Below are 14,884 nucleotides of genomic sequence, written 5' to 3'. Positions count from 1 at the left end.
GTTAGCACGTATTTGTGTTTACTTTTATCCCCTTGGTAGAGGAGCCCGCGTGCCCTGTGGTGCTAGTGTTGTGTTTGCTCTCTGGCCCCACTGTTTACTACCACCCGGCCAGCTGTTTACCTTTCTGAGCGGTAATGGGTCATTTTAGAATTAAATGAAATGTTGAATGAGTCACTTTTTGAGAAATACCTAGCATATAGAAGGTACTTATTAAATACATTATGTATGAATGAATGAACAAGTGAGCATAAATGTAAATTCAATAGCTAGTTATTTAAGGTCTTCCAGTCCCCAATACCAATAAATATAAGGACAAATTGAATACCATGTAACTCAAAGCAGTTAAATTTAATGTTTAATTATTTTAGCTCTCTAGTCATCCCTTTTAAGACAGATAAGCAAAGGGAAAGACAAATATGGCAATTCATTTCAGCTCTTCTGTATACTATTTTTATGATTTCACTGAGCCTGAATTTCTTCATAAGGACAGTAATAGTATATCATGGGTCATTATGAGGATGAAATGAGGTATTCATTTCACGATTGGAATCACATAATGAACAAATGTATCAAACATTCTCCATTTCTTCTCTGGAACCTAATACTATGTTTTGTTGGCCTGGTTTCTGCTTCTTTCAGACTTACAGTATATATATCAATTTAGAAAAGCTAGAAGACTCTTTAAATTGAAGCTGCCACATAGATATGAGATCCTGTTTTTATGTCAACCTGATCTGAAGTTTAGAAGAAAAAAGTGGAATATCAATGTAGTAAACCTTGTACATGGTTTCCAAATTATATTAAAATCACATCTAGCTAAAAATGTAAAGACTCCTATTATGTTGCAAACTATGCTGTCTCAAAGATGTACATTACAGAACTGTGGTTTTTTTAGAAGCTCTGCGGAAAACTTCCTTTGGGTGGTTGGAAGTGAATTGCCCATTTTGTGCAATGGAGAGATTATTTCTTAAATGGCCACTTAGGAGCAATATAGCAAATTATTTCCAAAGAGTGAATGATGTATGCTTTTTGCTCTGAGAAGATCAGACTCATTTTATTCTGACAGTAAAAATCATCAGAGTTCCACACCTAATTTGTTAGTTTTTTTTTAATGTTATGTGCAAGTATAAAGGTAGAGAAGGCCATGGATAAAAATATCTTGAGTTGGAAAAGAGTGTTTGTCAACGGATTTCTCGGTTTCCCAAGGAAAAAGAAAAACAAAAGCTAATCTTGTGAAGTAGTTTTTGGATTGTCACAGGACCAGCTGCTTCTGAGCTGAAAATTCAGGAGATGCCGCTGCTGGAGATTTCACCCTGTGCATTCAGAGCACCACCACTGGGTGGCGGTAGAGACTCAGTTACTTTTAGTCAACAAAGAAAGGACTAGAGACAGATCTCGAATTGTAGAAGCGAACCACCTCCATATACAGGGATAAATCACCAAAACTTAAAAAAAAAAGACCAAAACTTTTAAACCACTGTTTTGAACAAAAATAAAATGTATGTTAGACTTCAGGGATTGTTAGATAGCTTTTAAGCTCTTACAAATTCTACTTACTCTCTTTTCTCCAAAATGGAATTCTTTATTTAGTTTCTATATAAGATGGTTTGTAATCCAACTAAATACTTGTGATATAAATCTTGCTACTTTCTCAGGCAGCCTCTTCCATGCTTGAATACTTCTTAGCACCAGGAAGTTCTTTCTTATTTTTATATAAATCCCACTTCCCTAAAGCTTCTTCTGTTTCATTGTGCTGAGCCCCTCTTTTCCCTACCATTCATCTTTCCCTCCTGGATATTGAGATCTGGTATTTCCCCCATTTTCAAGCTGCTGGTTGTCTCCTCTTATAGCTTTAGGCAAGCAAAATGTGGTAGAATGAAATAATCAAAAGGAAAAATGGCAATGATCATTTTATATTTCTATAGCATTGTTTCTCGCATTTTCCTTCTCCATGGACTGAAAGCAAATCAAGGAGTATTTCAAGTGAGCAAAAATCTGGTAAGTTTATGAAGGCAACTTTAAGATTTAAGTTCATGCTGATAAAGGAGACAAGAATTTTCTTAATTTGACTGGATACTGGAACACTGAAGACAAATGAAAGAGCTTTCATCATCTGAAGAACTGTTAAAGATTTAGCTTTTTGTTTCATTTTTCAGATTACGCTAGATGTGTTGGCTGATATGGGTCATGAAGAGTTGAAAGAAATAGGCATCAATGCATACGGACACCGCCATAAATTAATCAAGGGAGTAGAAAGACTCTTAGGTGGACAACAAGGTAAGCTATTGAAAAATAAAGAGGTTTCAGAAATTAGTGATAAAGTGTCCTGTGAAGTGAAAGTTGCTCATTTCATATCCAACTCTTTGCAACCTCATGGACTATGCAGTCCATGGAATTCTTCAGGCCAGAATACTGGAGTGGGTAGCTAGCTGTTCCCTTCTCCAGGGAATCTTCCCAACCTGGGGATCGAACCCAGGTCTCCCTCATTGCAGGCAGATTCTTTACTGGCTGAGGCACCAGGGAAGCCCGGTATAAGTGTCCTGCCTAGCATTTAATCAGGTGGCCTGACCCTAGAACTCATGCACTCAGTTTGTGGCGTCTCCTGCTTGTCTCTCTCCATCCTTGGTCTCGCTCTCCCTCAAGTCATTCAGGCTAAAAATCAGAGTCAGTCTTCCCTCTCCCCATAACATTGCATCCTAAATATCCCTGGATCTGCACTTCGGTCCTTTCCCACTGCTGTCACCTAATCCACGTCACTATCGTCTCTCTCTTGCACTGACACAACCACCTTCCAGCTTATCTCCAACAGTCTCCTTTGCGGCCTCCCACCCCCACCCCGCTCCCCAAACCTTCCTTAGATGATAACCAGAAAACTCTTTCCAGGATGACTGTATGATCGTACCATTCCACTGCTTGAAATCCTTCAACAGAGTACTGTTGGTTTTAGGATAAAATCAAACGCTCATAACATGACTGTTCATAATCTGACCTTTCTGTCCTACCTTGTGTCCTTTTCCCTCCTTCAACATCAGTGCAGTCTTTTTCTGTTGTACTTTGCTGTTACACACCTATCTTTTTTTTTTTTTTTTTGGTATGCCTCCACGTTTATCATTTCTCTATTTGTTAGAGGTGCTTTCAGTATAGAAAAGCAAAGAGAGAAAAGAAACAACCTGAATTAGTCTGCAGAGACAGTAAAATTGCAAGAGTGACATGAAAGTAAATGTTAGCAGGTATTGATCTTGACTCTTGCTTATTTAGCTGTACGAACTCAACAAGAATTATGAAATAAACAAGAATAATGTACTTGAAAGTTATTATATAAGTGACCATTTCAAGCTGTCTCACAGATGATATTTCTTTTAGAAGATAATTCTTACATTTTAGACCTGACTGCATTTAATTACAGTGTGTTCTCTTTTGGATCAGAATCGTGTATGTTCATGATTGAGTTCAACAAATAATTGTTGAGTCTGTTGTGGGTATAGGGAACTGTAAGAACAGAGCAAATTGAACCCCAAACACATCTCCATTATTTTTTTCTTGTCTTTGGATGTATTTGTTTAATATAACCTTATATATTGGGTTCAAGTTGCAAATAGCTTAGACTTGTTCCAAAATGTCAATTATTTATGAGAGTTTTCCACAAAATAGAGCCTGGATAGTGTAGACCTTTGTTTAATATGTTAATTTTTCTTCCCTGCAGGCACCAATCCTTATTTGACTTTTCACTGTGTTAATCAGGGAACCATTTTGCTGGATCTTGCTCCAGAAGATAAAGAATATCAGTCAGTAGAAGAGGAGGTAATGTACATCAGAATTTGTCATTATCTTTTCCTGAAATCCCTGCTTACGTCTGTTTTTCCGAGAGAGGTGAACTTGTCTTGTATTGACCGATGGTCCGTGCCTGCTCATCGTCTTGTCTCCTTGGCCGTTGCGCGTTGCCAGCATGAGAGTAGGACTGTAGAGGCGGCACTGTTGCTGGCCCGTCGGAACCCCTGGGGTTTCCAGTGGGTGGGCCACACGTGCCTCTTTACTCCGGAGACTTTGCTGAAACTCGTAGAAGTAAGGAGACCCTGTAGAAGTATTTTTTCATACTGATAAAATGCTACCTAAAAATAATACAGAGTGAGAATCTTGTCTCATAAATAATAAACATCTTCTCATCTTGTACATCACAAAGTGCCTAATGGCATTATCATGATAAACAAGCTTCCTAACTGATTCTACCGTTTTGCAGAGAAAAGGCATGCCTATATTTTTGTTTGTTTTCCCCCTCTTAATTAGTGCTGGTATGATTCCCATCCCAGGGTCTCAGGACCCTGACCTCAGGGTCTCATTAAAGCACGTTCTTAGTTTAGCAGGAAAGCATCCTGTTTTCTCCTGTCCTACTAAGTAATCATTCTCCTTGTAGTAAGTAAACTCTGATTATAAGGTCAAAAATGTAGTGACCAACTTCACAGAGGGAGCAGTGAGATAGAGAATCAACTCTTTGAGTCAGTTCTCTGAGAAACTTAGGAATTTAAAACATCTTAATTTTCAAACTATCATAATTCTTAATTTGGAGAGTAGAAGAAGGGTAAGTAGTGTTCAGAAGATAGTTATTCCACTTTCTTACTTACGTGTTATACCCAGCTTCCTCTGTGCAAATATACTTTGAGATCCCAGAGCAAAGAGATGACATGGACTTTTTCACCTAAGGGACAAAAATTTATTGATTTTTATCAGTTTTTTGTGTTTCTTTTCAGCACTAGTGCAATGGGGTATTAGTTCAACGTTAGGAGTTGTAGTTTGACTTAATCACAATGTTGGTTCTCCTCAGTAACAAAAAATAGTAATGTGGATGACTTACTATGGTACTTTACCCCATGGTGTTTGCAGGAAAACCTTTCAAAGCTTTTATTAAAAAATAAATAGAAAGTGCAAAAGTTTTATATTTATATCTATTTTCTCACCAGAAATACTCACTAAACTTGTTGACTCATTTATAGTGAACTCCTATTTACTTACTAGTGCTGAGTCTTAGACTCATTAGCGAAACAATACAATAGAATTAAAATGTTGAAAACAGGAGGAATGTCTTCAGAATTCCACACCAGCATATTTTCAGAAAGTTATTTTGTTTTGTTCTATAGATGCAAAGTACGATTCGAGAACACCGAGATGGTGGTAATGCTGGTGGCATCTTCAACAGATACAATGTCATTCGAGTAAGTTTTGAGCATTTCAGGGTGAAAATTGGATTGCACAGCTTGCCTGACTATCAGATAGAAGCTAGATCAGTTGACATTCATGAGACTAGTATGCTGATAAGACTACCAGCTCACCCACAAATTTGGACTGTAGTTTTTGTTTACACTATTTCAAAGTAGTATTAAAGGCCTCAATTTTTAATCTGATTGAGTCAGTGATTATATCAGAATGCATATATCTCTTAATCTCAGTATTTTAGTTCATAACATGAAATAAATGACTGCCATATGCTTTTTTCAGAGGGGTGTCATAAAGATGAATAAAATCTGTTGATAAATGGTTTAACCCTTTGGGTTAATGGACCTGTTGACATTATATCAGTGCACATCAGAATTACCTGGGGAGCTGTCTGAAAGTACAGATTTACAGGCCCCTACAACCTGAAGTCCTCAGGTGATTCTGAAGTATAGCCAGGTCAGGTGTAGATAACGAACAAAAAGTGTAGCTGAAAATTGTCACTGAAAACAAGAGTGTTAACTGAATTATAGTGACCTGGCAACTGTATCGTTTTTAAATAATGTTTTAAGCAAATGAAACAAAAATTGAACCTCCCTAAAGAAAAACATACTTTTGATTTTAAATTATAAACTGCCAGTTAACATGCATTTCACTGATTCGCTTCTTTCTTCCTCATCTTTAAAGATTCAGAAAGTTGTGAACAAGAAGTTGCGAGAGCGGTTCTGCCACAGACAGAAGGAAGTGTCCGAGGAGAACCACAACCACCACAACGAGCGCATGTTGTTTCACGGTGAGCACCCGCTGGTCATCAGCTCTGTGTTTGCGAACTCCAGGAAGGTGAAAAGCCTGTGGCATTGATTGTATTCGTGTTGTGTTAAAAATGGTTTTTATTTATCTTTTTTATTACATGTTGGTACCAGCTTTCTAAAGCATTACATGAATGGGCTTTCCAAGGCACGTACAATGCAAATAACTTACCTGAAATTGTCTCAGAACTTAAATTGCACGCTGAGCCATCTAGACGGTGAAACACTATTTTTGTTGTAGTTCAGCAGAATTGTTTTAGTTTATTGGATTATCTGTTTTTGCTTAAAGCAATACTGGGTGTAAAATAATCTGTATTTTCAAAGTTACATTGTACTTTGCTATCTAAAATCTTACTATGAGTCCCTGGTAAAATTCTAGTACATGATAGTAATTTATGTATCGTAGACCATCCCACAGAGTAAACTTTTCATGTAAGCATTATTAGTGTTACTCTGCCAAGTGCAAATAGTATGTAGCTAATGGAGATTCTAGAAAGTACTCAAAACTGATCTGTCTTTATATTTTTAGGTTCTCCTTTCATTAATGCCATTATTCATAAAGGGTTTGATGAGCGACATGCATATATAGGAGGAATGTTTGGTGCTGGGATTTATTTTGCTGAAAACTCTTCTAAAAGCAACCAGTATGTGTATGGAATCGGAGGAGGAACAGGCTGTCCCACGCACAAAGACCGGTCATGTTATATATGTCACAGGTGAGCATCATGCCTTCTGTGTAAGGGTTGCTACCCTCAGGTCATGGACCACATTAGTTTCTCAGGCTCTGCAGAAGTCACAGGTCATTCTCACTCTTAATCCTAACAAATCAGACCATCTTGGCGGTTAGATAGGAAAAGCTGATCTGCCCCTACCCTAATCAGAGCAGTGACATCAGAGCCGACAGCAGTTGTGGTAAAAGCCAGGTATTTGGGAAAAGCCATTCCTAGGTTACAGCGAAGCTCCCTCCATCTTGACTTTCTCCCTGGGCTCCACTTTCCTTATTTCAGATTCAGGACAAGATTGAGAATTATTTCTGGAGAACAAGGAACCTCTAGCACTAATCACATTTGAACTAGAGCACATAATTTCTCTAAACAAGTAGAATCTTTCATTTGTTCCTGGTCAGCGTTTGCCCCACAGGGTATTGGTATCCCACACTGGGGCCACTGCATCTGCAGGCCGCACACAGGCACAAGGCAAGCTGGTGAGCAGACCTGAGCCAGCCAGCCAGGGCCTGCATCTTCTCCTGTCTCCATAGCAACAAGGATGCCCTGGGGCAGGAGGCAGAAGGCAGGAGCGCGGGCTGTCAGGTCACACGCTGTGACATGTGGACACGGGGTATAGCCATGGCAGTGGGCCCAGCAGGCTGAGCGGGCAGTCTCAGCCTGCTCTGAGTAGTGCCACCGCAGTGTGGAAATGGAGCTCAAAAAGCTTCCTTCTAATGCAAGTCCAAACCTTTTCCTCTGGGACCTACAAGAGGATACAGTTGATGCCAAGCCAACATCACCAGTAGCATCACACTAAAAAAGCCAGCCCAGGCAGGATTCAGTTAAACTGGGTCTAACACAGTTTTGATTCACAGTAATATTTGTTCAGTCATAATGCACAGATCATACTTCATTACTTAAAAACTGTTTGATTGAATAATAACTATTTACAGTTAACAGTAGGACCAAATCTTATAGCTTAGTTAAGATGTCTATTAATATGTTCAAGTATTTATTAAGGGTTTGCAGACTTTTATTTCAAAGGGTCACAGTGGTAAATATTTTAGGCTTTGCAGGCTGTAGGATCCCTGTCACAGTGACTCAGCTCTGTGCTTGTACAAAAGCAGCTACTGCCAGCCTGTAATGAATGTGTCTGTGTTCCAATAAAGTTTTAATTACAAAAACAGGTGGCAGCCTAGATTTGGCCCATAGTTTGCCAACGCCTAGCTTATTTAATACACTCTCTTCCCAATCAATCTTTCTTTTCCTCCATAATATTTAACAACTGCTTCAATTCATGTTTCACTCAGGTAGTAAACTTTCTGGCCATATATTGAAGCTAAATATTTTTATATATAATCCACTTTTATTATTATTCTTTATCTCATCTCAGACTTTACGTCTTCATAATGAGTAAACCTAATTTTAACTTCAGACACTGTTGCCATCTGCTTATTTTCTTCACTTTCCTCCTATCTGTCCACACTCATTCTTCCAGAATGCAGTTTCACCAGTATTTATCTTTTTCCACTAGTCAAAACTTGCCAGGTATTATCTGTGATTGATTTCTAAACCATACCAAAACCACTTAAAACTTTAAGTGGAACTATTGAACCTGCTAACTGCTTATAGTAAATCAGTATTTCAAATCTCATCCTATTCCTACTCATAAAATTAAAAATGACATTTAAATTAGCTTGCCTTACGTTAACTTTTTAAAAAATCAATAAACCTACCAGTCATACCATTCTAAGATTTAAAGCTTCCTTCAAAGTATTGCTTTGCTTTTTTCTTCAGGCAAATGCTTTTCTGTAGAGTGACCCTTGGCAAGTCCTTTCTGCAGTTCAGCACCATGAAAATGGCCCATGCCCCGCCAGGCCATCACTCTGTCATTGGGAGGCCAAGTGTGAATGGGCTGGCCTACGCCGAATATGTCATCTACAGAGGAGAGCAGGTATGGTGCTCGTGAAATAAGCGAGCCCAGGCTGCTGTAAACAATAGATTCAAAATGTGAAGACCACATAAGAATTAAAACCATTTAATGTAATAATGTAAATATGAATTTAGTTGAATTTTCAAGTGGATTGAAAAGGAGAAAAAATAGATTAACTATATACATGAAAACAATGTTTTATTATATGCCAACAGTCTTGGGCCAGTTTGTAGGGCGAAGAATTGCAAACAAATACTGGATTTCATTTAGATCTGTTGATTGTGGGCAAAGATTTGAAACTCTTTCAGGTGTATTATGGGATTAAGCAAATGAGTAAATACGTGATGTGTTGATTTAGGGAACTGGGTTCTCACTGTGGAAGAAGAGATGTAAATATGGAATGAGGGAAGGTGAGAATGACTCTAGGGACGGACAGAGTTTGGAGGTATTGATAGGAACGAATGGTTTTTAGTAAATGTGTGTATGTTTGTACACATGTAAGTGTATGCATGTATAGGTTTATGAACAAGAGATTTGTGTTAGGCACATATATATATATGAGTACATATGTGCATGTATTTCTTAGCACTGTCTGCTGAAAGCAAAAAAAAAAACAAAACCCAGTAGCAATGAGGACTCCTAAAGCCCAGATCTTGGCCTGTAATACCATGCCCCATAGAAGGATCTTTGAAGAAACAGCTAATTCCAGGGCTGGAGCAGATTAGGAACTTGTTACACCAGAAGGGAATGAAGTCCTCAAAAACAATGATGGGAGCATGTCACAGGGACACAGAGTCAGCTCACAGTGGCTCCCAGTGGCCAAATCTGAGATAATTTGAACATAAGAATAAGGATAGTAATAAATTTTACACCATTGGAAAGAATAGGAATTTATGATTCAATACGGATAACAAAGAAAGGAAGGGAGAGAGGGAGGAAGCAAGCTTTCAGGTTAAATGAAACCCCAGAGACAGGACAGCTAACTGCAGATTCTCCCCCCAAAGTAGATCTGGTACTAGAAGAGAAAGGACATTATTAGATCTACAAATAAAATTGAAATATAAATTGTAGGTTAAAAAATGTAATATGTCCGTATAAAATTTATATATGAGAATATCCCTATTCGTAGGCAATAAATACTGCCATATTTAGGGATTAAAAAACCATGATGAGGTATATTACTTACTCTGAAATGACTCAAGGAGAAACATCTGAATCTCTCTGTGTGTCTGTCTAGTATATAGAGAAGTAGGGAGAAAGTCCACATGATAAAGCAAATAGGATAAATAAAACCTTAACAATATTTGGGTGTAGGTAAAGGGTTGGACTCTTCACATGAGGTGACCAAAGCACTGGAGTTTCGGCCTTAGCATCATTCCTTCCAAAGAAATCCCAGGGCTGATCTCCTTCAGAATGGACTGGTGGTTGGATCTCCTTGCAGTCCAAGGGACTCTCAAGAGTCTTTTCCAACACCACCTTGAAGAAGTGGTCTTCTTCACCACTTTTGATGCTCAAAAGCATTAATTCTTTGGTGCTCAGCTTTCTTAACAGTCCAACTCTCACATCCATACATGACCACTGGAAAAACCATAGCCTTGACTAGATGGACCTTTGTTGGCAAAGTAATGTCTCTGCTTTTGAATATGCTATCTAGGTTGGTCATAACTTTCCTTCCAAGGAGTAAGCGTCTTTTAATTTCATGGCTGCAATCACCATCTGCAGTGATTTCAGAGCCCCCAAAAATAAAGTCGGACACTGTTTCCACTGGTTCCCCATCTATTTCCCATGAAGTGATGGGACCAGATGCCATGATCTTCGTTTTCTGAATGTTGAGCTTTAAGCCAACTTTTTCACTCTCCACTTTCACTTTCATCAAGAGGCTTTTTAGTTCCTCCTCAGTTTCTGCCCTAAGGGTGGTGTCATCTGCATATCTGAGGTTATTGAGATTTCTCCTGGCAGTCTTGATTCCAGCTTGTGCTTCTTCCAGCCCAGCATTTCTCATGATGTACTCTGCATATAAGTTAAATAAACAGGGTGACAATATACAGCCTTGACGAACTCCTTTTCCTATTTGGAACCAGTCTGTTGTTCCATGTCCAGTTCTAACTGTTGCTTCCTGACCTGCATATAGGTTTCTCAAGAGGCAGGTCAGGTGGTCTGGTAGTCCCATCTCTTTCAGAATTTTCCACAGTTTATTGTGATCCACACAGTCAAAGGCTTTGGCATAGTCAATAAAGCAGAAATAGATGCTTTTCTGGAACACTCTTGCTTTTTCCATGATCCAGCGGATATTGGCACTTTGATCTCTGGTTCCTCTGCCTTTTCTAAAACCAGCTTGAACATCTGGAAGTTCACGGTTCACGTATTGCTGAAGTCTGGCTTGGAGAACTTTGAGCATTACTTTACTAGCGTGTGAGATGAGTGCAATTGTGCAGTAGTTGGAGCATTCTTTGGCATTGCCTTTCTTTGGGATTGGAATGAAAACTGACCTTTTCCAGTCCTGTGGCCACTGCTGAGTTTTCCAAATTTGCTGGCATATTGAGTGCAGCACTTTCACAGCATCATCTTTCAGGATTTGAAATAGCTCGACCAGAATGCCATCACCTCCACTAGCTTTGTTCGTAGTAATGCTTTCTAAGGCCCACTTGACTTCACATTCCAGGATGTCTGGCTCTAGGTCAGTGATCACACCATCGTGATTATCTGGGTCGTGAAGATCTTTTTTGTACAGTTCTGTCTTGTATTCTTGCCACCTCTTCTTAATATCTTCTGCTTCTGTTAGGTCCATACCATTTCTGTCCTTTATCGAGCCCATCCTTGCATGAAATGTTCCCTTGGTATCTCTAATTTTCTTGAAGAGATCTCTTGTGTTTCCCATTCTGTTGTTTTCCTCTATTTCTTTGCATTGATCACTCAGGAAGGCTTTCTTATCTCTCCTTGCTATTCTTTGGAACTCTGCATTCAGATGCTTATATCTTCCTTTTCTCCTTTGCTTTTCGCTTCTCTTCTTTTCACAGCTATTTGTAAGGCCTCCTCAGACAGCCATTTTGCTTTTTTGTATTTCTTTTCCATGGGGATGGTCTTGATCCCTGTCTCCTGTACAGGGGCAGGAAGAGAAGGGGACTACAGAGAATGAGATGGCTGGATGGCATCGCTGACTCGATGGACATGAGTCTGAGTGAACTCCGGGAGTTGGTGATAGACAGGGAGGCCTGGCGTGCCGCAATTCATGGGGTCGCAAAGAGTCGGACACGACCGAGTGACTGAACTGAACTGAACTGAATGATGCTAAAGCTGAAACTCCAGTACTTTGGCCACCTCATGCAGAGTTGACTCATTGGAAAAGACTCTGATGCTGGGAGGGGTTGGGGGCAGGAGGAGAAGGGGATGACAGAGGATGAGATGGCTGGACGGCATCACCAACTCGATGGACCTGAGTTTGAGTGAACTCTGGGAGTTGGTGATGGACAGGGAGGCCTGGCGTGCTGCAATTCATGGGGTCGCAAAGAGTCGGACATGACTAAGCGATTGAACTGAACTGAACTGAAAAAGGTCGGACACGACTGAGAGACTTTTGAACTTAATGTGCCAGTTTGCAGTTGTTTACAAATAAAGAGTTTTTAAACTACCAAAGAATATTTTATCAGATTTTTCTTTTTAAATCAGAAATGCCCAGCTTCTAGAAAAAATATTTTCACTTTGACTCAGTAATTCTACCTTCAGAAATCTATTTCAGATAAAATCAGTGACAGTCACATCCCCCAAAAAGCGCCTAGAAGGATGTTCATTGCTGTCTCAATTATCATAATGAAAATTTTAAACAAACTAAATATTTAGCAAAAAGGGAATGATTAAATGAATGTTAGTATATTTGTGTGCCTGTGATTTAAAAATACGTCTACATGGTATTTGCTAAACACAGAATCAACCAAAACATAAGAGCAGTTATCTCTGGGTATTAAGATTATAGATGATTACAGTTTTCTCTACCGAACACTTTTCCAGATCTTGTAAGTTAGCTATGGGAAATAGAATTTCATTCACATTTGGATGGAAAGAAATAACATGTCTAGTATTTGCTGATCTTTTAACCATTTCCCAAGTACTTTGACTTGATAACTTGTTGAAATTCTCTTGCTAGAAAAATTTAAAGAATGATGTGGTCCACATCATATTTGAAAAAAAAAAAAAAAAGTACCTTGAAAATAGATAAGCTCTTTTGTTTCAGGGGAGCACACCTGTGCTTCCATATGCAGGTAACACATGGACAGTGTTAATTATAATGTCTAATAATTGAGTCGTTGCCCATGAGCAATTTCTCCTGACTTATGGTAGTTTTCCTTTGCCAACTTTTCTTTCATTCCCCTTAGTTATACCTTATATCATATTTCACCTTTAGTATCAACATTACTAAGAACATGTAAATGTTTTATTCAGAGGGTTGATCTGAGGAGCATTATATATTATTGGTGGGATTGTTTCTTTCTTTAGAATTGAAAAGATATATTGAAAATTAACTGCACTGTACTTGAAAGAAAAATAGTTCCAATTTTAGTATATGACTCGACTTAAAATATCAGGAATGTTTTTGTATGTTGTACTTTAAGCTTCACATTAATTAGACATAGAGGAAGTATTCTCTGGTCATTGGCAGCTACAGAGATGTGGCCTGTTTTACTGAAGTGATATGAACAATGCAGAGCAACTTAACCTGGAGAATGGAACAGAACGATTTGTAGAATGATTTTCAAACATACAAAATCATTCAAGGGAGCATGATGCCTCCTCATCTCAGTGGAGAATAAACTATAAACACTTGAGTTTAAATTATAGCATTGAGGATTTGAGTTAAGAAGAATTTCCTGAAAGTGCAAGTCACTCAGTCATGTCCAGCTCTTTGCGACACCATGAACTATAAAGTCCATGGAATTCTCCAGGCCAGAATACTGGAGTGGGTAGCCTTCCCCTTCTCCAGGGGACCTTCCCAACCCAGGGATTGAACCCAGTGTCTCCCACATTGCAGGCGGATTCTTTACCAGCTGAGCCACATGGGAAGCCCAAGAATACTGGAGTGGGTAGCCTATCCCTTCTCCAGCAGATCTTCCGGATCCAAGATTTGAACTGGGGTCTCCTGCCTTATAGGAGGATTCTTTACCAACTGAGCTATCAGGGAATTTGGCTACTAAAAGTGATTGTTGAATCTTTTCTTCTAAGTACTTAAAAAAATATGCTCTATGCTCTTAGAACCAGCTTGGGTTTAGAGTAAGACTTGACAGGAAATAATGTTTGTTGGTCTATCCTGGGCCCTTCTGGTCCTGAAGTTTATTAATTCCCTTGCCTTAAAGCCTACTTCTGGACTTTGATATGATTCATTCCTATCTCAAACTATGTGCTCAGTCACTCAGTTGTGTCCAATTCTTTGTGACCGCATGAACTATAGCCCTCCAGGCCCCTCTGTCCATGGGATTTTCCCAGCAAGAACACTGGAGTGGGTTGCCATTATACACAGAAGCAGTTCAGTAGCCTAATGAGTAAGAACCAGAAGCACTCAGAAAATGATCTTTAAGTCATTCATACCATTAGAATCTGCCTAAATTTTACATGTATTGGGGATCTAAAATACCATACTACCAAATTCAAACGCTTGCGTTACCGATTCCTTTGCTTAAGCAACTTTTCTACAAGCAAAAGGATGTATCACACAAAGGATCATAGAAGACAGGGGTAGAGGCTCATCTTCAGAGCCATTCTCTTTCCTGTCAAAGTTGCCTTTCACTAGTCAACTTGTCAAAATGACCTCCAAACTCTTGCCTCTAGGTTACTGGTGACCCCACACACCTCGCCTTTCCCCCTCCTCGCTCAGTGGGTTACCTCATCATCTATGATTAACTTGAAATCAGTTCAGTGAATTATTCTGTCATTGACTTTTCTTGAAAATGCTATGTGACAGCAATCAATGAGGTGACATGAGAAAGATTTTTCTTTGCCTTAGTTTTCTGGTTTTTGGCATGTGACTCTGCTGCTGCTGCTGCTAAGTCGCTTCAGTCGTGTCCAACTCTGTGCAACCCCATGGACTGCAGCCTACCAGGCTACTCTGTCCATGGGATTCTCCAGGCAAGGACACTGGAGTGGGATGCCATTTCCTTCTCCAATGCATGAAAGTGGAAAGTGAAAGTGAAGTCGCTCAGTCATGTCTGACTCTTAGCGACCCCATGGACTGCACCCTACCA

General features: G+C 39.3%; 1 protein-coding gene across 2 annotated transcripts in view; it reads left to right on the top strand.

Annotated features, from left to right (window-relative positions):
• TNKS (tankyrase) overlaps positions 1-14,884 on the top strand; it is a 161,233-nt gene that overhangs the window by 140,370 nt on the left and 5,979 nt on the right. The window contains exons 21-26 of one of the 2 annotated variants that reach the window (XM_006060715.4): positions 2,157-2,277; positions 3,704-3,801; positions 5,133-5,207; positions 5,893-5,998; positions 6,544-6,730; positions 8,519-8,675. In XM_006060715.4, coding sequence (XP_006060777.2) covers positions 2,157-2,277; positions 3,704-3,801; positions 5,133-5,207; positions 5,893-5,998; positions 6,544-6,730; positions 8,519-8,675 — 744 coding nt within the window. The remainder of the gene's footprint in view (positions 1-2,156; positions 2,278-3,703; positions 3,802-5,132; positions 5,208-5,892; positions 5,999-6,543; positions 6,731-8,518; positions 8,676-14,884) is intronic. The other variant, XM_025278992.3, reaches the window with a different exon arrangement.

This window comes from Bubalus bubalis, chromosome 1, assembly GCF_019923935.1.
Source record: "Bubalus bubalis isolate 160015118507 breed Murrah chromosome 1, NDDB_SH_1, whole genome shotgun sequence".
Taxonomy (NCBI): domain Eukaryota; kingdom Metazoa; phylum Chordata; class Mammalia; order Artiodactyla; family Bovidae; genus Bubalus; species Bubalus bubalis.
Note: the sequence above shows the minus strand (reverse complement) of the source record. Positions and strands in the feature narration are given on the sequence as shown.